The sequence below is a fragment of a genome, unplaced genomic scaffold, assembly GCF_019419815.1.
Source record: "Pyrus x bretschneideri cultivar Hongxiangsu unplaced genomic scaffold, Pyrus_bretschneideri_v1 Contig1, whole genome shotgun sequence".
In the NCBI taxonomy this organism is placed as follows: Eukaryota; Viridiplantae; Streptophyta; class Magnoliopsida; order Rosales; family Rosaceae; genus Pyrus; species Pyrus x bretschneideri.
Window position 1 is genome coordinate 10,261,195 of NW_025999390.1, and position 23,270 is coordinate 10,284,464.

The following is a 23,270-nucleotide window of genomic DNA, read 5'->3' on the forward strand; positions in this document are numbered from 1 at the left end:
CATTTTAAATACCATGTCGTATGCATTACATATCGGTATAGGCTATAATATAGCTGTGCATATTATTGCTCGACGCGGTGGACGCTCAGGTAAGCTTCAGGTGAGTATATAGTGATGATTGTGATGGTAGTGTGTATGATTATGATGAGTTGCTTTTAGTGATTTATATCCTGCACCCCGGTGTTAGTGCTCCGCCCGAGGGTGGGGCCTAGCCTTTACATGATCGCTCACCTCCTGCACCACACACTCACCTTGGATCCAAGGCAGGTGCCAGCCTGTTGTACAGACCACATTAGGTGGTTCCAACTCGTAAGTGACTTGCAATACTTCGCACAGCCTTCACGTGATCGTAGCACTTGAGCGTACTGATTTACACCTAGCTTGTCATACAGACCACATAGGTGGTTCCGACTCGTGTGCAGAATTTGATTTGATTTGATTGTTGAGTTATTGATTCAACCGTTCAGGTCACGTTAGGTGACTCCGCCTGATATGTCACTTTATATTAGTAAAATTCACCTGGCTTACTTATTCATGCTTAAGATGATTGTCATGGCATACACATGGTTTGGTTATTCTCAAGTATAGTTTTCATATATGTTTATAACATTATTTTTTGGGAAACTTATACGGGTTTTACAGTGAGGGGTTATTACATTTGAAAAGATAAATGGTTTTGAAAGTTTGTTTTGGCCCACTCACATTTTCTGTTTTGCGCCCCTCCAGGTTCTAGATAGAAGTTTGTGTTAGTGGCTCACGAGGGCTTCACGACAGTTCTGATAGACATCCACCAGTGTTGGGTTTCTTTTATGATCTGTATAATTATTACTTAGTCTTCGGGACTGCACTCTGATACCTATGCTCTGTTTGTGTGTGTCTTTACTCTAATCACTTTCACTCGTACTTATAAGCTAGTCTAAGGTAAGATAACTATTGGTTTTTAGTTATTCGCATTTTCATATCGTTACCACTTTCGCACAACGTGCATGGTTACGTCACCCTCACTGACACGCCCCGACCCCGATATTCCCCGAATACCAGGATAGGCACGTGCTGGCCGACACCCGAGGGTGACGAAAGCCATTTATTAAGTGCAAATGCTGAAAATAAAGGATAAATAAGGTTTATAAATATAAAAGAATAATGAATATGCAAATAAGGACCGTGTTCAGAGCACACCGCTAATCTAGAACACTAAAAGAAAATAATATAAAATTGAATGAAACCAAGGAGTGGGTCCTACACCAAGAGGACTCGAAGATGCCGATGCGAAAGTGCCTGGACGTCGGGATTGTATGCCTCGATTCTAAGTCCTGAAGGGGGCGCAAAACAAACATGAGTGGACCAAGTTGATATACATATCTAATAAAACAGTTATTAACATACTAACCCCCAGGTTTTATGAAAACACATATATATATAATGATAAACATAGGTTTTCCGAAACCTAGCATGTCGTGCAATGTCTCAAATCATAATTCGCATAAATAATAAACACTAGTGAATGTCCGATATAACTCTTCAGGCCCCATGCCGGCTCCCCGTCTCTGAGCACACAGTCAGAGGAAAATACACTTCAGGCCCCGTGCCGGCTCCCCGTCTCTGAGCAGACAGTCAGAGGAAAACACACTCCAGGCCCTATGCCAACACCAAACCGTCGCCCGGGACGGACCGGATCTATCCCTACGTCCCGTAGCGGAAAGGACCACTAGGTAAGTACAAAACCAGTGAACATACATATATTGAAAATCAACTTCATAGTATAAAGTCATCCATCATCTATACTATAAAGAGGTGTTCTAAACATGTTCTAAATATCATATCGTCATCCATCAGATATTCTACAAGAACATGGGTTATAGGAAAAATAGTAATAATTCAAACTAGCCTTAGTAAGCATGTTATCTCGTAAAACGTTTCATAAAACATAATCATCAAATCATGCTTTTCATGTATGCTTTTCTACTATCAAAACATGCATTTTTAGAAGGGGTCCACTCACAGTACTTCGCCGTCGAAAAGCCACGTCATCTAGCGAAGAAGGAAACGCCATCGATAATTGCCCCTAAGCACATAAATGGTACATTTAGTCAAACTCTACTCAAACGATTGAATTTGGGAAAACGGACATCGGGAACGGGTTCAGGACGTCGAAATTAGCCTAGGAGGGGTCCCGCACAAAACCCAAAAAGTCAACGGTCAAAATCAACGTTGACCGTTGACCGGTCAAAGTCAAAGTCAACGTTGACCGTTGACCGGGTCAACGGTCAACGGGTCACGGTCAACGGGTCAACGGGTCACCGGGTCACGGGTCAGGGTCACGGGTTTGGGCTTTAGGGTTTTGGGTTTGGTTTAGGGTAAATGGGTTTGGGTTTTAGGTGAATTGGGTTTGGGTATTGGGTTTGGACTTGGGTTGGATCCGGGTTGGGCCTAAGGGTTTGGGTCTAATGGGTTTAGGGTTAACGGGCCAGAGGCCCTAAAACAAACGGCCCAAAGGCCTTGGGTGTTCGCCGGAGTCCAAAGAGGGAGAAGGCCGGATTTCGGCCGGAGAATTCCCAAGCTCCGTTGGAGCTCAAAACTCAACCAAAACATGTCATTCAATATACCAAAATGAAGCCCCGAAAGTAAGGAATCGAAATATACCCTTGGTTCCCATCATCGTGGTCGGAGTTGGCCGGAAAACAGCCTGGAAGCCACGGGTGTCCGCCGGAAACTGGGTAAGATTCAAATGAGCATAACTTCTTCAATACTCAATGAAATTAGATGAAACAAAAAGGAAAGTTGTAGTACTCAGTGAGACGAAGAGATTGATACCTCGCACGCCGGCCAACTCGTCGTGGTTTGGCCGGAAATCGCCTCGAAATGGACGGTGCTCGCCGGAAAACTGAGAAATGTCTCCCGAGGTGGTTTCTTCGTGGTTTGACGTCCCAAAACACATCCACGGGGTTAGAAAAGAGTTATAGGCGTGGGCATGGTGTGTGTGTGTGTGTTTCACGGGGAAGAAGAAGAGAGAAATGGGGGAGTTCGAAAGAAAGGAAAAAGGTGCAGACAAACAAAACAAAAGAAGGAAAAGAAGAAAAAAAAAAAAAAAAGAAAGGGAAGGGGAAGAACCGGGGGAACAAAAACAGGGGGTGGGCCCCTTGGGCTCACCAATTAAGGCTCAAAAACAATTTTTAAAAGAAAGGTATCCCCCAAACTTAGTGAAAATACAAAAGTACCTATTTTCTTACGAAAATCCCGGGACGGGTTGTTACACTCACGTGATGGCTAGCATGCCTCGATCGAGGTCGGGGTGTGTCAGCATAGATTTCAAATTTTCAATTTTACTCTGCCAGACAGTTGCATTGCGTTGATTTACAATACAGGTATGTATGTACTTCTCGAAAATTTCTATCCAATATTTGTTGTTATAGTTGTTTGTTTTTACCCTGCCTGACCAAGAAACAAAAGTGTTAGTTTTACGTTCTAGTGCCTGCTGGAAATTGCATTTCAGTCTCCAGCTCAACAATTTTACTGATTAGGTTTTGACTTCATAAAATTTTGTATTTTTAGATGCCTAAAATACCCCTAATAACTTATGTCAGATTAAAAATAAATTTTAATATCCTGATTTCATTGCATATTAATAATAAAAGTATATGATTCTAAGGTTTTCATTTATTTTATTTTTTTTTTCCTTTTTAAATTCCTTAGTTGCTTTTCAAATTTGCATAAATTAGGGTTTTTTTTTTTTTTTTTGTTTAGTTTTTCCGTTTTCAAAATATGTGAGCATTAGTTACCATAAAAAAATATAAGAATTTTATTTTTTTTCAAAATTATTTAATTATATTCTATATAAATATGGGTAAATTATTTAATTATTTAATTATATTCTATATAAATATGGGTAAATTATTTTACTACGCATATATATAATAACAATCAAATGTGCTTAATGTATGTAATAATACATGGAAAATAATTTTACCTACAACATAAAGGATGTGATTTGGTTCAAGATTTATTTTACCTATATTTCACATATAGGTATGAGGAAATTATTTTATGTAGATTAAAGTACCTACTTAAGGATAAAGAATGTGATTTGGTTCAAGATTTAATTTACAGTTATTTCAAATATATAGATATAAGTAAGGGGAGTTTTGATCTAGATACAACATCCCTAGCATTTAGACTTTTTATTAAACTATTTTCTACAATTTTGGTGCCACGTTTTCTAAAATGTCCTCTTTTCGAAATTCAAATTACATGAAGTGCCATTGATCCACTAATTTATTCAAAAAGTAGCTCCGAAATCTAGCCTTCTTCAAACCAAATTTATTATTTTTATTAATCCAAAACAAAGAGACATATTATTAAGTTATCAACCAATGATATGTACCAAAAATTAAAATTAAACAAACCAAAACTAAAATCAAACGTACCATAAACTAGAATTAAACTGACCAACATTAAAACTAAACGTATCAATCAACGATATATACAAAATAATTCTCTCAATAAAATGTAGAAATAATAATTTAAAAAATATAAACATCAACCATTTTCATTATCTTGAAGGTAAAATTATATTTTAATATTAGGAGAAAAAAATATTTTTTACGAAGAAATTATAACAAAGAGATAATTTGATAAGCATCAGGGGGAACTTTGTAGCAAGGCTTCATATCGTTACGAGTTTGAGCTAAGTGATGCGTAAGCCTTAAGGTATGAGTCATAGAGGAAAACTAACAAAGATCAACACAAAACTCAAACAAAAGATAAAGATAGAGAAAAAAATTGATAAGTTTTCTGGCTGGGCTCAAATCTGTCATAAACAGTGGGTGATGGAGGAAGGAGGCTTGAAATTTGAAACGAACCATGAGGACTGCTGATAAAAAAAAAAAAAAAAAAAAGAACTGGAGGAGGTGTGAGGTCTACGGTAATGGGATGAGGATGAATGAAAAAACAATAAAACAAAAATATAAAGAAATAAAAAAATTGAAAAAAACTCCGATATATCACGTTGCTTATCATATCGTGTAAACCTCACAATGAGCTTGCAATAATGTGATTCAAATTCGTCTGTGGCAAGAACCAAACCTGACCTTTCACTTACAAGTGAAGATAAATATTATTAGACTATAGTATTAAGTGACAATACTTATATTTAAACTGGACAAAAATATATGATTATTAATGTTGTGTTGGGGTGCTTCTTTGGTTTAGGCATCAGAGCACTGAGCACGAGACTTAGAAAAGCTACCAACAAAGAGGAGCATTACAGCCGTAGTCTTTGACTTCAGAAGGCAACGGAAATTATAATTTCAATTGCCTTAGAAATTGGAAGTCTTCAGGGTGAGATAAAAAAGCTTTTCGACAAGAAAGATGGAGTGCAAGGATTGGTAGATGCTGGCATGCTGCCCAAAGGAACGGTGAAAGTATCAAACCTGATGTTCAGAGTTGGCCAAAGAATGTGAACGACATGATCCAGAAAGTGTTGCATTTTGAGGATAAAATTAACAAGAAAAGGCAATGTATGAATCGATGGAGTTTGAGTCGGAAAGCCTATAAGATTACACAACATGTTCTTCAGCTCCAAAACGACGGAGCATTTGAAAATGTGGCCCATCCTGCACCTCCACGAGAGATATGGTCAACATTCAAGAAAGGTTTTTAAGGATTTTAAGTCCAGAATGGCATACATGAATGAGGTGATAGAGGGTTTGAAGAGGGAAGAAGTACGAATGATCGGGATTTGTGGAATGGGGGGTGTAGGTAAAACCACAATGGTGAAAGAAATCATCGTAAGATTGGCAAAACTAGACTTGTTTGATAAAATTGTAATGGCAACTGTGTCTCAAAGTCCAAGTACTAGGATGATCCAGTCGGAAATTGCAGACAAAATAGGTTTGAAATTTGAGGAGGAATCCGAGCCCGGAAGAGCACTAAAGCGACATGGGAGACTCATGGAAATAAGGAGGATCCTGATTGTATTAGATGATGTCTGGACAGAGCCTGATTTTGAGGCTATAGGACTCCCTTCTGGAGATGTTCATAAGGGGTGCAAAGTTTTGTTGACATCACGAGATTGGGAAGTCTGCAACAGGATGGGAAGTCAACAAACTATTGCAGTCCCGACTTTAATAACATAAGAATCACAGGAGCTCTTTCGAGAAATGGTAGGTGAATCCTTCAATGATCCTGATTTACGTTCCACTGCAAAAGATGTCGTGAAGGAATGTGGAGGTTTACCTATTGCAATTGTAACTGTTGGAAAAGCCCTGGAAAAGAAAACGAAGCATGAATGGGATGATGCCCTCAATCAACTGCGAAATTCTAACTCAGTGGACAGCAAAGTTTATTCTAGCACAAAAAGGAGTTATGATAGATTGGAGAGTGATGAAGCCAAGTCATGTATTTTACGTTGTTGTTTATTTCCAGAAGATTATGATATTCCAATTGAGTATTTGGTTCGATATAGGTGGGGTCGATGATATTTTGGCAACAACTTTACTTTGGAAGATACAAGAAATAGAGTGCATTCGTTGGTTGACCAACTACAAATGCATGACATAGTTCGCGATGTTGCTATATTGATTGCTTCAAGAGATCCACATGGATTTCTGATAAGAAGTCATGCTGGGTGGCCAAATTTACCTACATATGACCATTACACTAGATTCTCACTTGTTGGTGAATTGGAGATTCAAGATGGTTTGAAATGCCCAAAACTTGAGCTTCTACAGATGATGGAAGGATGTTTTTCAGATGGTAGCATGGACATCACTTGTAAGGCGATGAAAGAAGTGAAGGTTTTAGCTTTGGTGGAAATGGAAGACCCAGGCTCATTAGAATCACTAGGATTACTGAAGAACCTGCGGACCTTGTGCCTAGATGGGTCTGCATTTGATGGCATGTCTACTGATGTTATTGGGAGTTTGAAGAATTTAGAAATCCTCAGCTTTCGGGATTGTTATCCATGCGTGAGTTGCCGAGGGAAATTGGACAACTTAAACAGTTAAGGTTGTTAGATACGACAAATTGCCTTATTCTGGTGATTCCGCATGGTATCTTCTCCAGCTTATGTAGACTTGAAGAGTTGTATATGTACAAAAGCTTTACAAAATGGGAAATTGGAACAGGAAGAGAAGATAAGGGGATGGCAAGCATTTCTGAGGTGATGTCAATGTCATCCACTTGTCGCCGAAAGACATAGTCTTGAAATAAAATTCCATATGTACTTTGGAACTGGGGCAATGGATTTTTGGGAGGTGATTGATGGAGGTGGTGAAAGTTATAGGAAGTTGATGACGACAACGTATGCGTTCGAAAACTGTTTGGTGATTGATGAAGGTGATGCAAGGGAGTTGATGGAGAGTCAAGCAGTTAGACTTTTGTTGAAAAAATCTAAAAAATTGATTTTGCACAATGTTAAGAATTTCTCTGTCCTCACTGATTTAGACCAAGAGGGATTTCAAGATTTGTATCTTTTGAATTGTCTAAATACCGAGTATCTTGCAAATGGAACAAGTGTCAGTTAGTCAACTTTTGGAGGGATTTTTGACCAACCTAAGATTCCTTCATTTGCAATATTGTCATGTCTTAAAATATGTCTTTTCACTATCAACAGTGAGAAACTTGGTACAACTCCATGAATTAAATATTTTTTTCATGTGATCAAATGGAAGAAATTGTGTCGAAGCAGGGGAGGGAACATGAGGAAGAAGCCGATATGATATCGTTCGATAAATTAACCAATTTTAGTCTCTGAGTCTACGAAGTTTGGTTGGTTTCTTTCTAGCCAACAAGCTATACTCCAACCAAGAGGTATGTCCCACTCTCCAATCTCTATGATATGAGTAGGCAACCGATGTGTGGAAATTTGAAATTGTTACGAAATGCTTAAGTTGGTGAATAATTTTTCTTTAACTGATCATGATTTTTCTTTTTCAGGAAACAATGCCAAGGGTTGAGCATCAATTTGCAGGAATGTTTGAAAAAGCAATATTTCCATCAAAATGCATTTCATGGTTACCAAGTTTAGAAGAGGTACAATTGAAGTTTATGAAGTTTGAAGGCGTGCTATTTGATCTGAAAAGCCACATAGTTGCTGATGGGCAGATAGCTCCAACATTTCCCCAGTTACGTAAGTTGAAGATATTATATTGTACGCTTACATGAACATAGAATACAATATACAATAAAGTGTAGTGGATTTGTGGATTGTTTCAAGAACCAAGTGTGAGTGTTTCAGGACTACGAAAAATAGTCAATGATTCAAAGAAACTAAATAACTTATTGAATCATTAATGCCAAAAAGTGAGCTTGAGACCAATAATTTTAGATTAATTGTCAGATTAGTGGACTGTTGGTCACTTTAATTAATTCAATAAATTGAGATCATTCGGGGTCGATCATAGAAGCAAAAATAATTATAACATATGGGTTAAAATTATTTAAAATGCCAAAAATTAGCATTGGATCGAAAAATGATAGCCCAAAAAAATTTGGGCTTGGATTCGGCTGCAAATGGGCAGCCCACTGGTGGCTGCAGGCCACGGGCCAAGAGAACTGGGTAAGCCCAGCAGCCGAGGCTGCTGCCATTGGGCCAAAAGGGTGCGCAGTGACAACCCCAGCCGAAGCTGGCTTATGTGTTATCACACGGAAGCCGAAGCTGGAGCCTGGTCTTGGGGTCGGGGGAAGAAGCCCAACCATCTGTGCTGGCTGTTTGATTGCGAGCCGGGCTAGATCAAAGCCCAGCAAGCTGCAAGCTGTGCTGAAATAGGCTTGAGTGGGCCAGGGCTTCAAGCCCATGTCAGGGGACAAGCCCATCATGCTTCTGGTGTGCGGGTTTGGGCTGGATTAGTCCAGGGCTTCAGGATCGTATAGCATACAACCCAAGCCGAAGCTTGGTAGAGTCCGAAGGATGCAGCAAGCCCAGAGGGCTGCGTGAAAGGTCTAAGACACTAAAACGGTGTCGTCCCACGATTTGTCGCCACACGGCTGGGCTTCAGGCCAACACGGTGGTGCTGTGGTGCTGCCACGGTGGTGCTGCAATTTTCCCTTTTTCTTCTTTTTTTTCTTCAAATATCTAGGGTTAAAACCCTAATTACTTCTAAATTAATTTTGATTCTTTGACTTACAATTCCACATAGCATATATGCATAATGCATGAACAATTATATATATTCACAAAATATATGAACATATATACGATATATAATTGGAAGGAAAATATAAATATAAGGGGTTCATGAATCAAGGTTTTTTCCAAATATCTTAATTTATTTTAGAACCTAATTGGTAGAAAACGATTGAAAGCCTTTTGAATTTGTAGAAGATAGCCTCCTTCTACAATCCTTCAGTCTCTTAGCTTCTGACAAAAACGTGATGATAACGTATTGTATGCCTATTTAACTGAGCTATACGGGTCACGGTCAACGGGTCAACGGGTCACCGGGTCACGGGTCAGGGTCACGGGTTTGGGCTTTAGGGTTTTGGGTTTGGTTTAGGGTAAATGGGTTTGGGTTTTAGGTGAATTGGGTTTGGGTATTGGGTTTGGACTTGGGTTGGATCCGGGTTGGGCCTAAGGGTTTGGGTCTAATGGGTTTAGGGTTAACGGGCCAGAGGCCCTAAAACAAACGGCCCAAAGGCCTTGGGTGTTCGCCGGAGTCCAAAGAGGGAGAAGGCCGGATTTCGGCCGGAGAATTCCCAAGCTCCGTTGGAGCTCAAAACTCAACCAAAACATGTCATTCAATATACCAAAATGAAGCCCCGAAAGTAAGGAATCGAAATATACCCTTGGTTCCCATCATCGTGGTCGGAGTTGGCCGGAAAACAGCCTGGAAGCCACGGGTGTCCGCCGGAAACTGGGTAAGATTCAAATGAGCATAACTTCTTCAATACTCAATGAAATTAGATGAAACAAAAAGGAAAGTTGTAGTACTCAGTGAGACGAAGAGATTGATACCTCGCACGCCGGCCAACTCGTCGTGGTTTGGCCGGAAATCGCCTCGAAATGGACGGTGCTCGCCGGAAAACTGAGAAATGTCTCCCGAGGTGGTTTCTTCGTGGTTTGACGTCCCAAAACACATCCACGGGGTTAGAAAAGAGTTATAGGCGTGGGCATGGTGTGTGTGTGTGTGTTTCACGGGGAAGAAGAAGAGAGAAATGGGGGAGTTCGAAAGAAAGGAAAAAGGTGCAGACAAACAAAACAAAAGAAGGAAAGAAGAAAAAAAAAAAAAAAAGAAAGGGAAGGGGAAGAACCGGGGGAACAAAAACAGGGGGTGGGCCCCTTGGGCTCACCAATTAAGGCTCAAAAACAATTTTTAAAAGAAAGGTATCCCCCAAACTTAGTGAAAATACAAAAGTACCTATTTTCTTACGAAAATCCCGGGACGGGTTGTTACACTCACGTGATGGCTAGCATGCCTCGATCGAGGTCGGGGTGTGTCAGCATAGATTTCAAATTTTCAATTTTACTCTGCCAGACAGTTGCATTGCGTTGATTTACAATACAGGTATGTATGTACTTCTCGAAAATTTCTATCCAATATTTGTTGTTATAGTTGTTTGTTTTTACCCTGCCTGACCAAGAAACAAAAGTGTTAGTTTTACGTTCTAGTGCCTGCTGGAAATTGCATTTCAGTCTCCAGCTCAACAATTTTACTGATTAGGTTTTGACTTCATAAAATTTTGTATTTTTAGATGCCTAAAATACCCCTAATAACTTATGTCAGATTAAAAATAAATTTTAATATCCTGATTTCATTGCATATTAATAATAAAAGTATATGATTCTAAGGTTTTCATTTATTTTATTTTTTTTTTCCTTTTTAAATTCCTTAGTTGCTTTTCAAATTTGCATAAATTAGGGTTTTTTTTTTTTTTTTGTTTAGTTTTTCCGTTTTCAAAATATGTGAGCATTAGTTACCATAAAAAAATATAAGAATTTTATTTTTTTTCAAAATTATTTAATTATATTCTATATAAATATGGGTAAATTATTTAATTATTTAATTATATTCTATATAAATATGGGTAAATTATTTTACTACGCATATATATAATAACAATCAAATGTGCTTAATGTATGTAATAATACATGGAAAATAATTTTACCTACAACATAAAGGATGTGATTTGGTTCAAGATTTATTTTACCTATATTTCACATATAGGTATGAGGAAATTATTTTATGTAGATTAAAGTACCTACTTAAGGATAAAGAATGTGATTTGGTTCAAGATTTAATTTACAGTTATTTCAAATATATAGATATAAGTAAGGGGAGTTTTGATCTAGATACAACATCCCTAGCATTTAGACTTTTTATTAAACTATTTTCTACAATTTTGGTGCCACGTTTTCTAAAATGTCCTCTTTTCGAAATTCAAATTACATGAAGTGCCATTGATCCACTAATTTATTCAAAAAGTAGCTCCGAAATCTAGCCTTCTTCAAACCAAATTTATTATTTTTATTAATCCAAAACAAAGAGACATATTATTAAGTTATCAACCAATGATATGTACCAAAAATTAAAATTAAACAAACCAAAACTAAAATCAAACGTACCATAAACTAGAATTAAACTGACCAACATTAAAACTAAACGTATCAATCAACGATATATACAAAATAATTCTCTCAATAAAATGTAGAAATAATAATTTAAAAAATATAAACATCAACCATTTTCATTATCTTGAAGGTAAAATTATATTTTAATATTAGGAGAAAAAAATATTTTTTACGAAGAAATTATAACAAAGAGATAATTTGATAAGCATCAGGGGGAACTTTGTAGCAAGGCTTCATATCGTTACGAGTTTGAGCTAAGTGATGCGTAAGCCTTAAGGTATGAGTCATAGAGGAAAACTAACAAAGATCAACACAAAACTCAAACAAAAGATAAAGATAGAGAAAAAAATTGATAAGTTTTCTGGCTGGGCTCAAATCTGTCATAAACAGTGGGTGATGGAGGAAGGAGGCTTGAAATTTGAAACGAACCATGAGGACTGCTGATAAAAAAAAAAAAAAAAAAAAGAACTGGAGGAGGTGTGAGGTCTACGGTAATGGGATGAGGATGAATGAAAAAACAATAAAACAAAAATATAAAGAAATAAAAAAATTGAAAAAAACTCCGATATATCACGTTGCTTATCATATCGTGTAAACCTCACAATGAGCTTGCAATAATGTGATTCAAATTCGTCTGTGGCAAGAACCAAACCTGACCTTTCACTTACAAGTGAAGATAAATATTATTAGACTATAGTATTAAGTGACAATACTTATATTTAAACTGGACAAAAATATATGATTATTAATGTTGTGTTGGGGTGCTTCTTTGGTTTAGGCATCAGAGCACTGAGCACGAGACTTAGAAAAGCTACCAACAAAGAGGAGCATTACAGCCGTAGTCTTTGACTTCAGAAGGCAACGGAAATTATAATTTCAATTGCCTTAGAAATTGGAAGTCTTCAGGGTGAGATAAAAAAGCTTTTCGACAAGAAAGATGGAGTGCAAGGATTGGTAGATGCTGGCATGCTGCCCAAAGGAACGGTGAAAGTATCAAACCTGATGTTCAGAGTTGGCCAAAGAATGTGAACGACATGATCCAGAAAGTGTTGCATTTTGAGGATAAAATTAACAAGAAAAGGCAATGTATGAATCGATGGAGTTTGAGTCGGAAAGCCTATAAGATTACACAACATGTTCTTCAGCTCCAAAACGACGGAGCATTTGAAAATGTGGCCCATCCTGCACCTCCACGAGAGATATGGTCAACATTCAAGAAAGGTTTTTAAGGATTTTAAGTCCAGAATGGCATACATGAATGAGGTGATAGAGGGTTTGAAGAGGGAAGAAGTACGAATGATCGGGATTTGTGGAATGGGGGGTGTAGGTAAAACCACAATGGTGAAAGAAATCATCGTAAGATTGGCAAAACTAGACTTGTTTGATAAAATTGTAATGGCAACTGTGTCTCAAAGTCCAAGTACTAGGATGATCCAGTCGGAAATTGCAGACAAAATAGGTTTGAAATTTGAGGAGGAATCCGAGCCCGGAAGAGCACTAAAGCGACATGGGAGACTCATGGAAATAAGGAGGATCCTGATTGTATTAGATGATGTCTGGACAGAGCCTGATTTTGAGGCTATAGGACTCCCTTCTGGAGATGTTCATAAGGGGTGCAAAGTTTTGTTGACATCACGAGATTGGGAAGTCTGCAACAGGATGGGAAGTCAACAAACTATTGCAGTCCCGACTTTAATAACATAAGAATCACAGGAGCTCTTTCGAGAAATGGTAGGTGAATCCTTCAATGATCCTGATTTACGTTCCACTGCAAAAGATGTCGTGAAGGAATGTGGAGGTTTACCTATTGCAATTGTAACTGTTGGAAAAGCCCTGGAAAAGAAAACGAAGCATGAATGGGATGATGCCCTCAATCAACTGCGAAATTCTAACTCAGTGGACAGCAAAGTTTATTCTAGCACAAAAAGGAGTTATGATAGATTGGAGAGTGATGAAGCCAAGTCATGTATTTTACGTTGTTGTTTATTTCCAGAAGATTATGATATTCCAATTGAGTATTTGGTTCGATATAGGTGGGGTCGATGATATTTTGGCAACAACTTTACTTTGGAAGATACAAGAAATAGAGTGCATTCGTTGGTTGACCAACTACAAATGCATGACATAGTTCGCGATGTTGCTATATTGATTGCTTCAAGAGATCCACATGGATTTCTGATAAGAAGTCATGCTGGGTGGCCAAATTTACCTACATATGACCATTACACTAGATTCTCACTTGTTGGTGAATTGGAGATTCAAGATGGTTTGAAATGCCCAAAACTTGAGCTTCTACAGATGATGGAAGGATGTTTTTCAGATGGTAGCATGGACATCACTTGTAAGGCGATGAAAGAAGTGAAGGTTTTAGCTTTGGTGGAAATGGAAGACCCAGGCTCATTAGAATCACTAGGATTACTGAAGAACCTGCGGACCTTGTGCCTAGATGGGTCTGCATTTGATGGCATGTCTACTGATGTTATTGGGAGTTTGAAGAATTTAGAAATCCTCAGCTTTCGGGATTGTTATCCATGCGTGAGTTGCCGAGGGAAATTGGACAACTTAAACAGTTAAGGTTGTTAGATACGACAAATTGCCTTATTCTGGTGATTCCGCATGGTATCTTCTCCAGCTTATGTAGACTTGAAGAGTTGTATATGTACAAAAGCTTTACAAAATGGGAAATTGGAACAGGAAGAGAAGATAAGGGGATGGCAAGCATTTCTGAGGTGATGTCAATGTCATCCACTTGTCGCCGAAAGACATAGTCTTGAAATAAAATTCCATATGTACTTTGGAACTGGGGCAATGGATTTTTGGGAGGTGATTGATGGAGGTGGTGAAAGTTATAGGAAGTTGATGACGACAACGTATGCGTTCGAAAACTGTTTGGTGATTGATGAAGGTGATGCAAGGGAGTTGATGGAGAGTCAAGCAGTTAGACTTTTGTTGAAAAAATCTAAAAAATTGATTTTGCACAATGTTAAGAATTTCTCTGTCCTCACTGATTTAGACCAAGAGGGATTTCAAGATTTGTATCTTTTGAATTGTCTAAATACCGAGTATCTTGCAAATGGAACAAGTGTCAGTTAGTCAACTTTTGGAGGGATTTTTGACCAACCTAAGATTCCTTCATTTGCAATATTGTCATGTCTTAAAATATGTCTTTTCACTATCAACAGTGAGAAACTTGGTACAACTCCATGAATTAAATATTTTTTTCATGTGATCAAATGGAAGAAATTGTGTCGAAGCAGGGGAGGGAACATGAGGAAGAAGCCGATATGATATCGTTCGATAAATTAACCAATTTTAGTCTCTGAGTCTACGAAGTTTGGTTGGTTTCTTTCTAGCCAACAAGCTATACTCCAACCAAGAGGTATGTCCCACTCTCCAATCTCTATGATATGAGTAGGCAACCGATGTGTGGAAATTTGAAATTGTTACGAAATGCTTAAGTTGGTGAATAATTTTTCTTTAACTGATCATGATTTTTCTTTTTCAGGAAACAATGCCAAGGGTTGAGCATCAATTTGCAGGAATGTTTGAAAAAGCAATATTTCCATCAAAATGCATTTCATGGTTACCAAGTTTAGAAGAGGTACAATTGAAGTTTATGAAGTTTGAAGGCGTGCTATTTGATCTGAAAAGCCACATAGTTGCTGATGGGCAGATAGCTCCAACATTTCCCCAGTTACGTAAGTTGAAGATATTATATTGTACGCTTACATGAACATAGAATACAATATACAATAAAGTGTAGTGGATTTGTGGATTGTTTCAAGAACCAAGTGTGAGTGTTTCAGGACTACGAAAAATAGTCAATGATTCAAAGAAACTAAATAACTTATTGAATCATTAATGCCAAAAAGTGAGCTTGAGACCAATAATTTTAGATTAATTGTCAGATTAGTGGACTGTTGGTCACTTTAATTAATTCAATAAATTGAGATCATTCGGGGTCGATCATAGAAGCAAAAATAATTATAACATATGGGTTAAAATTATTTAAAATGCCAAAAATTAGCATTGGATCGAAAAATGATAGCCCAAAAAAATTTGGGCTTGGATTCGGCTGCAAATGGGCAGCCCACTGGTGGCTGCAGGCCACGGGCCAAGAGAACTGGGTAAGCCCAGCAGCCGAGGCTGCTGCCATTGGGCCAAAAGGGTGCGCAGTGACAACCCCAGCCGAAGCTGGCTTATGTGTTATCACACGGAAGCCGAAGCTGGAGCCTGGTCTTGGGGTCGGGGGAAGAAGCCCAACCATCTGTGCTGGCTGTTTGATTGCGAGCCGGGCTAGATCAAAGCCCAGCAAGCTGCAAGCTGTGCTGAAATAGGCTTGAGTGGGCCAGGGCTTCAAGCCCATGTCAGGGGACAAGCCCATCATGCTTCTGGTGTGCGGGTTTGGGCTGGATTAGTCCAGGGCTTCAGGATCGTATAGCATACAACCCAAGCCGAAGCTTGGTAGAGTCCGAAGGATGCAGCAAGCCCAGAGGGCTGCGTGAAAGGTCTAAGACACTAAAACGGTGTCGTCCCACGATTTGTCGCCACACGGCTGGGCTTCAGGCCAACACGGTGGTGCTGTGGTGCTGCCACGGTGGTGCTGCAATTTTCCCTTTTTCTTCTTTTTTTTCTTCAAATATCTAGGGTTAAAACCCTAATTACTTCTAAATTAATTTTGATTCTTTGACTTACAATTCCACATAGCATATATGCATAATGCATGAACAATTATATATATTCACAAAATATATGAACATATATACGATATATAATTGGAAGGAAAATATAAATATAAGGGGTTCATGAATCAAGGTTTTTTCCAAATATCTTAATTTATTTTAGAACCTAATTGGTAGAAAACGATTGAAAGCCTTTTGAATTTGTAGAAGATAGCCTCCTTCTACAATCCTTCAGTCTCTTAGCTTCTGACAAAAACGTGATGATAACGTATTGTATGCCTATTTAACTGAGCTATCTAAGGAATAGAAAGAGGGGGCCAGCGGCAACAAGAGAGAAAGAGAGAGATTTAATTATGAGATGGGTGTTGTATCACCGCCCCTTATGCCTTTATTTATAGTGATATGATGGGTAGAATCCTTACCTTTTTTAGTATTAGATCTTTTAATAGGTGATCAACTCCTAATGGTAGCTACAAGATACTCTTAGATATACTAGGATTTACACAATCACATTCCTAATCTTATAAGGTTGCAACAAATATAAAAAAAATGGTATTACTGTTGCGTGCTTTCCATGCTTTCCTCACAAATGGGAAAAATAGATGTAAAAACAAAAGCAAAAAATTACTCTAACCTAAAAGTTAGATTACTCATCAATCTAATATGGAAAGTAAATTGGGGGTAGCAATGTTCTCAATAGGTTTAAAATTGAAGACATAAAATATTAAACGAATGCTTACGGTTTTGGATAGGGATGACAACGGTTTAGTTTGGGAACGAAAATACTATATTCATCCCCATAACCACTAAAATTAATCATATTCATACCCGCAAATTAACCATCGGGTATTATCCATAACCATACCCATCGGATAACGAATTCCCCATCGGTTAACGGTTATATCCATCTTCTTTAATACAAAAAATATATTCATCCAATTGACACATGATAATTTAGTAAATATTATTTTCGTCATTAAATATTAGATGTATAAAATGATTTAATAAATGGATCTTGTGGAGCATAAAATTAAAGCTAAACATTGATAATGTTGGCTGATCTTTGATATCTCCCATAAGCACCATTGAATTTCATAGATTTTGATTCATATCAAAACTTTTGAACTTTCGCACAAAATGCAACTCCCACAATGCAATTTTTGTATTCTCAAGGTAATGGATTCGATGAATAATGAATATATATATATATATATTATATAATATTTTAATATTATATATTATTCGGTTCGGATTTAGGTACGGATACGGATTGGGGATCCCTATAGCCATATCCAAAATCATAACCAAATAATATTCACGGTTTTTTCCCATACCCAAAATATACCCGAATTTTCATACCTAAATCCAATCCATTCAGACGGTTATCCACGGTTATCGGGTTTAACAGTTAGAATTGCCATCCCTAATTTGGATCTTTTATCTAACTTTCTATTGAGGGAAACAACACATGTGAATAAAACACATGTTAGTCAATGGTTTTGGGTTTTTTTTCTAACTTTATATTGAGGGAAACAACATATGTGATTAAGGCAAATGATTTAATGATTTATATCTTAGAGACTAGGCTAGTCTTACCATAGTATACTTTAAATAATAACGTTAATAATACTAGAATAGTATGAGTGTAATCATGTAATAAGACAATCTTAAATTCTTAATAAAAAACATAGCTGACAGATAAGATGCATATATACCTTCCACCAAATGCAGAAAATGAAATAGAGATACAATGTATTTATATCTCGATACACTAAAATGGACATGATTCATATCTATTCCATAAAGAATGCAAATATTCCACATTTTTCGAATAACGTATATTCACAATATGACTCGGGCTAAAATGAAGCCATGTCTAATTCACATTCGTCATGTGGACATGACGTGACAAAATAAAATGAACCTGGGCTAAAATCAAATAACATGACGCCCGCAAACAAATAATGAATGATATCGAGCCAGCCCAACTGTAAGGTTGCGGGGTCAAATAACACAAGTCTCACACTTGGTCACATCCATCCAACCTAAGATAATTTTCCATCATGGTTGGAGGTTGTGGGTTTGAACAATTCAACTCTCACACTTTGGTCTATAATTTTACAAAACTAAGGCGTTTTTAAGATGCTAACTTTGCGTGCGACCTTGCATTAGAAACGCCTATAAATTTGAAGTTGAACTTAAAACAAATCCCTCCCAGTTGCATTGCACCATTCACAGTCAAAAAGCAGAACAGAATAACGGCCGGCACGGCCTCCATCGAATCCTTCTCCTGCGGGGGTCTCTTTCATCTCTGGTAATTTCTACAACAATTAATTAAATCTTTAATTACTAATCTAAATCAGTTTCTATGATGAATATATATATATACACACACACACGCACAACCCCATGTATAATTGAACCTTGCTTCCAAAAATTAATCAAAGTTTTGATCTAAAATCTTAATCGGTTTCCTGTATATGATTTTTTTCTTCTTAGAAATCTTAATTAAAAAGTTTTATAATTTGTCGTTTAAGGGAGAGCGCGAGTAGTGTTACAGCAGCAAAATGAAAATGGGACAATATATGTTGGTGAAAATCCTACCATCTCTGCCTCCCAAAACTCTGATGCGATTCAAATGTGTCTCTAAAATGGAAAGTAAATTGGTAGACCTTTTGTGATATTCTATCCTGAAATTTAGTATTTATTTTATTTTTTAGAGTATTTCAGAGATTGAATTGAAGTTAGTTCGTTAAATTCTCCGTTTTTTAGAAAAGAACAAAGTTAGGGGTATTTTGGTCATTTCAAATTAGTCGACCTTTTCGGTCAACTCTTGAGTTGGTTAGATAGAGCTCGATCTAAGAACACGTAGGCACAAATGGATTCCAATTCCGAGTAAGAATGAAGAAGTTTGAAGAGTTCTAAGTTGGCGGGCATTTTAGTAATTTGATCAAAGTTTTATAAATGGAGGTGCAGCTTCTGAAGGATTCCAAAAGCTTTCCATAATGGGAAGGAACCTGCTGACCCGTTTTTAGGGTGATAGGGTTGTCGACCCGCCAACTTGACCCGCTCATATCTCCTTCATTAGATAGATAAGATGCATGCATACCTTTCACCAAATTACTTTAGTCTAAAATAGAGGTTCAATTGCTACCAAATGCTCAATTGCTAGTGTAGAACAAAAAAATAGATACAATGAATGCATATCTCAATACACTAAAATTTACATGATTCGTATCTATTCCAAGAAATGCAAATATTATACACTTTTTCCGAATAATATATCTTCATAGTATAATGTAGACTGAAATCAAGGCATAATCCAAATTCGTCATGTGGACACAATGTGAAAAAAAAAATGAACTCGGGCTAAAATCAAATAACATGTACCATGAGACCCACAAAGAAATCAATGAATGATATTGGGTGGGCCCAACTTTTGAGGTTGTGGTTCAAGAAACGCAACTCTCACGCTCGGTCTATCATTTTAGAAAATTAAAGAGTTGAAATTAAAACAAAACCCTCCCAGTGGCGTTGCACCCACTCGATGAGCAGAACACAAAGCCAGCTCCTTCTCCGGCGGTAATTTCCGCAACAATTAATTAAAATCTTTACTCACTAATTCTAATCAGTTTCTATGGTGATGATATACACACGCAGATCAGCATGTATGCAATTGAACCTTGCTTCCGAGAATTAATCGAAGATTTGATCTAAAATCTGAATCAGTTTACTGTTTGTGATTTTTCTTCTTAGAAATCTTAATTAAAAAGTTTTCATAATTTTTTGTTTATCGCTCGAGTGGTGTTGCAGCAGCAAAATGAAAATGGGACAAGATATGTTGGTGAAAATCCTGCTAACTCTGCCTCCCAAAACTCTGATGCGATTCAAATGTGTCTCTAAATGGTGGTTTGCTCTCATCAACAATCCGGGTTTCGTGTCAAAGCACCTCTCCAACTCCGCAAACAACAATCTCACCACTCTCCACGTCTTTTTGGCGCGATTAGTAGTGCAGCGGCAGCATGAGGAGGAGGAGGAGGAGGAGGAGGAGAACCCCAAGTGTAACAGCACCACTAAGGAGGAGACTGAAGAAGTATTATCAATTCTTGAGTTTTGCAGAGACGATGATAATACTGATGACGAGCATAGCAATAGCTGCTCTCTTGTTGGGGTCCAGGACATCATTATTCCTCAATCTTTCATTCAAAATATCGGAGTCCCGGAACAACCATTTGGTATCCAAGGCCACTGCAATGGCATCGTTTTACTATCTAGTGAGGATAGCCTAGTTTTATGCAATCCCGGAATTGGGGAATTCAATCGTATTCCCGACGAGCCATACCTTCCAATGTGGCCCTTGGACCAGCCGGATGATCACGATGGGCAAGAACATATGGAAACTGGTTTTCATACTGGATTTGGCTATGATCCCGTGTCTAATGAGTACAAAGTTGTGACCTTTACTACTTATTTTCAAGAGCTAGATGAAGACTGCCGGACATTTCTTAGTCGGCAAAAAGCAGTAGTATACACCATGGGTTGTGATTTTTGGGAAGAGATCAACACAGATTCTTTAGAAACCGAAACTACTTTGTTTTGGCCCAAGTATTTCCAGATGTCCTTCAAGGGAATGTGTTATTGGCTGGGAATTGAGCAAGATAAGGAATTATTTCCATTTGACGGAGTTGGGCATCGATTCCATGCGAATGGGACATTGATCATTTCGTTCGATACAAGTCGTGAGGTATTTCACGGTATACCCTTACCATCTGAGCTCCAACAGTTTGTCCGGTCGGATCACCTTTATTTGAAGATTACTGTTTGGAATGAATCAGTTGCTTTTTTTGCCCTTGCTGTGAACGATCGTCAATATCCTGAACCTTATGAAATGTGGGTGATGGATGATGACTTTAAGGGTGCTTGGACAAAACACTTTACTATTGAGGGCACAGATGATCAGATACGTAGGTCTAAACCCTTGGCGTTGTGGGGCGATGAGTGTCTTATGGTTGACAGTCATCAGCACGTAGTTTTCTTTAATCTTTGTACCAAAAAGCTTAAGCATATTCCCATTGAAACAGAACATAAAGATAATATTGTTGTTTATGTGAATAGCATAGTTTCGGTCATGGGACGCAGCCACAGCATAGAGAATACTTGCTCAGATAAAGATGAAGATGCGATGGTGGTGGTAGACGGGAAGAGGGAAAGCTGCCGGAGGTGGTACTCGTATTCGGTTTGGGCCATTCCACCGGCTGATGTTTCCCATAGAATCAAGAAGGTGATGGAGGGCCTCCAGGCAGAGTTTGGTGGGCCGGAGATCGAACCTCACATCCCCATCTTGGGATCTATCCAGATGATGAGTCGTGAGGATGCCCTTAACAAGTTTAAATTTGCTCCTATGGATGACATCGTTGTTAAAGTTGATCGGGTGGTAACTAAGAATTACTATCACCAGTGTGTTTCACTATTGATGGATCGAAAGGTATATATTTTCTCGATCCCTTGTTAATACATATTCATTTTCTTGATGTTTTGTTTTGTTCTGTTTTGTCTCCTTTTCATCTTTCTCGTTTTGGTTTGAGCTTGAATAGACTCACTTATCATTACACCTTCTTTTCTTAGTTATTTGAAAATGCCCAAAGTTGGAGCTACCATTTCGGTTTCTACAACAGTAAGTTGTTGTTTACAGTAACTTAATTTCTTAAAGTATTGACGGGAATGTACTTATGTAATCTACGTGTGTGCAATATTTGATGCAGGTTCTATGCCATATTTGAGTCTCCTCTACGGGAAGTTGACGGAAGAAGAAAGGAAAAAAGCTGGAGAAATTGTTAATATTCTCGACGAGAGCATTACTAGCTTGACCTTCCGCATAACTCACTTTGCATTGTATGAAATTGACAACGATGACAGATCTCTGAAATCTTGGACCAGGATTGCTGAAATCGGTCGTTAGACAAGTTCTCCGGTTGCATATATATGCATAGCACATTAGCACTTGGCACTACAAAAAATATGGGCACTATGCACTAAATTATTTGTGCCCTTTGAGGCCGAAGAGCACCAACATATGTGCTCATAGAAAACAGCAACAGTGCAGCAACAATAATTCTATGCGTGCCCTTTATGAGTGTGTCCTTTGGTCGAAGGGCACAATCTTGTTGTTTGTGTTATTAAGGCAAAGCACAATAGAGCCTTATTTATGCCTTCATTCTGACAGGTCTGACTGCCATTTTCAACTGATTGGGCACTTTTGTGTAATTGTGCCCTATACCAAATTTATTTAAAAAGAATTGATTTTTTTTTTCACATGAATTACATCCAGGTTCCTGCCCATTCACATACTAATTATATCGATCTATAATTAAAAAAACCTTAAACTGCATCAGTTGAGAAGAAAATTGAAAAAAGGAAAGAAAAAAAAAACCTTAAACTCAAATTCACGAATTGGGTGAGGTATTAAGATTAGAAACTGTTGGAACCCCCAGTCCCACATCGGACAGAGGGAGAAGAGAAGAGTGCTTTAAATAGAAATACCCATCTCTAACTAACATCGAGGCCTTTTGTGATAAAACCCCACACCTGAGGATTGTGCAGGTGCTTAAGTGGGGACAGTATCGGTGTTGTTGGAGTGGGCCCTCGGCCCGTCGACCTGAAAATTTCTACATGGTATCAGAGCCAGGAGGCGGGCCCGTACTGCCACGTGATTGCGTGGGTCCCCGTTGGCCCCGCGTGATTGTCCACGTAGGCCAAAGATGCCACGTGTTTGGGTGGGTCCCCATTGGCCCCACGTGATTGGGTGAGTCCCGACATGGCTCCACGTGGTTGCCGATGTGTGGAAATTCATGTGTGACCCATAAGTGGGGTCTCACGTGCGGGGGAGTGTTGGAACCCCCAGTCCCACATCGGACAGAGGGAGAAGAGAAGAGTGCTTTAAATAGAAATACCCCTCTCTAACTAACATCGAGGCCTTTTGTGATAAAACCCCACACCTGAGGATTGTTTAGGTGGTTAAGTGG

The 23,270-nt window shown here is 38.2% G+C and overlaps 1 protein-coding gene and 2 pseudogenes across 1 annotated transcript; all 3 read left to right on the forward strand.

Annotated features, from left to right (window-relative positions):
• The first annotated feature begins 13 nt into the window (after positions 1–13).
• LOC125470868 lies at positions 14–8,163 on the forward strand (annotated as a pseudogene).
• A 280-nt stretch (positions 8,164–8,443) lies between these two features.
• LOC125471123 lies at positions 8,444–15,903 on the forward strand (annotated as a pseudogene).
• A 3,843-nt stretch (positions 15,904–19,746) lies between these two features.
• Positions 19,747–22,560, forward strand: LOC125468976 (F-box/kelch-repeat protein At3g06240-like). The gene is made up of 3 exons (XM_048565862.1): positions 19,747–21,733; positions 21,874–21,922; positions 22,011–22,560. Exons 1-3 carry the CDS (start codon positions 20,069–20,071, stop codon positions 22,205–22,207), a joined length of 1,911 nt encoding a protein of 636 aa, XP_048421819.1. The 5' UTR covers positions 19,747–20,068; the 3' UTR covers positions 22,208–22,560.
• The last annotated feature ends 710 nt before the right edge of the window (positions 22,561–23,270 follow it).

Coding starts and splice junctions, on each gene's coding strand:
- LOC125468976 (XM_048565862.1), top strand. CDS start 20,069: ATGAAAATGGGACAAGATATGTTGGTGAAAATCCTGCTAACTCTGCCT. Junction 21,734..21,873: donor CACTATTGATGGATCGAAAG/GTATATATTTTC, acceptor TTCTTTTCTTAG/TTATTTGAAAATGCCCAAAG. Junction 21,923..22,010: donor CCATTTCGGTTTCTACAACA/GTAAGTTGTTGT, acceptor TATTTGATGCAG/GTTCTATGCCATATTTGAGT.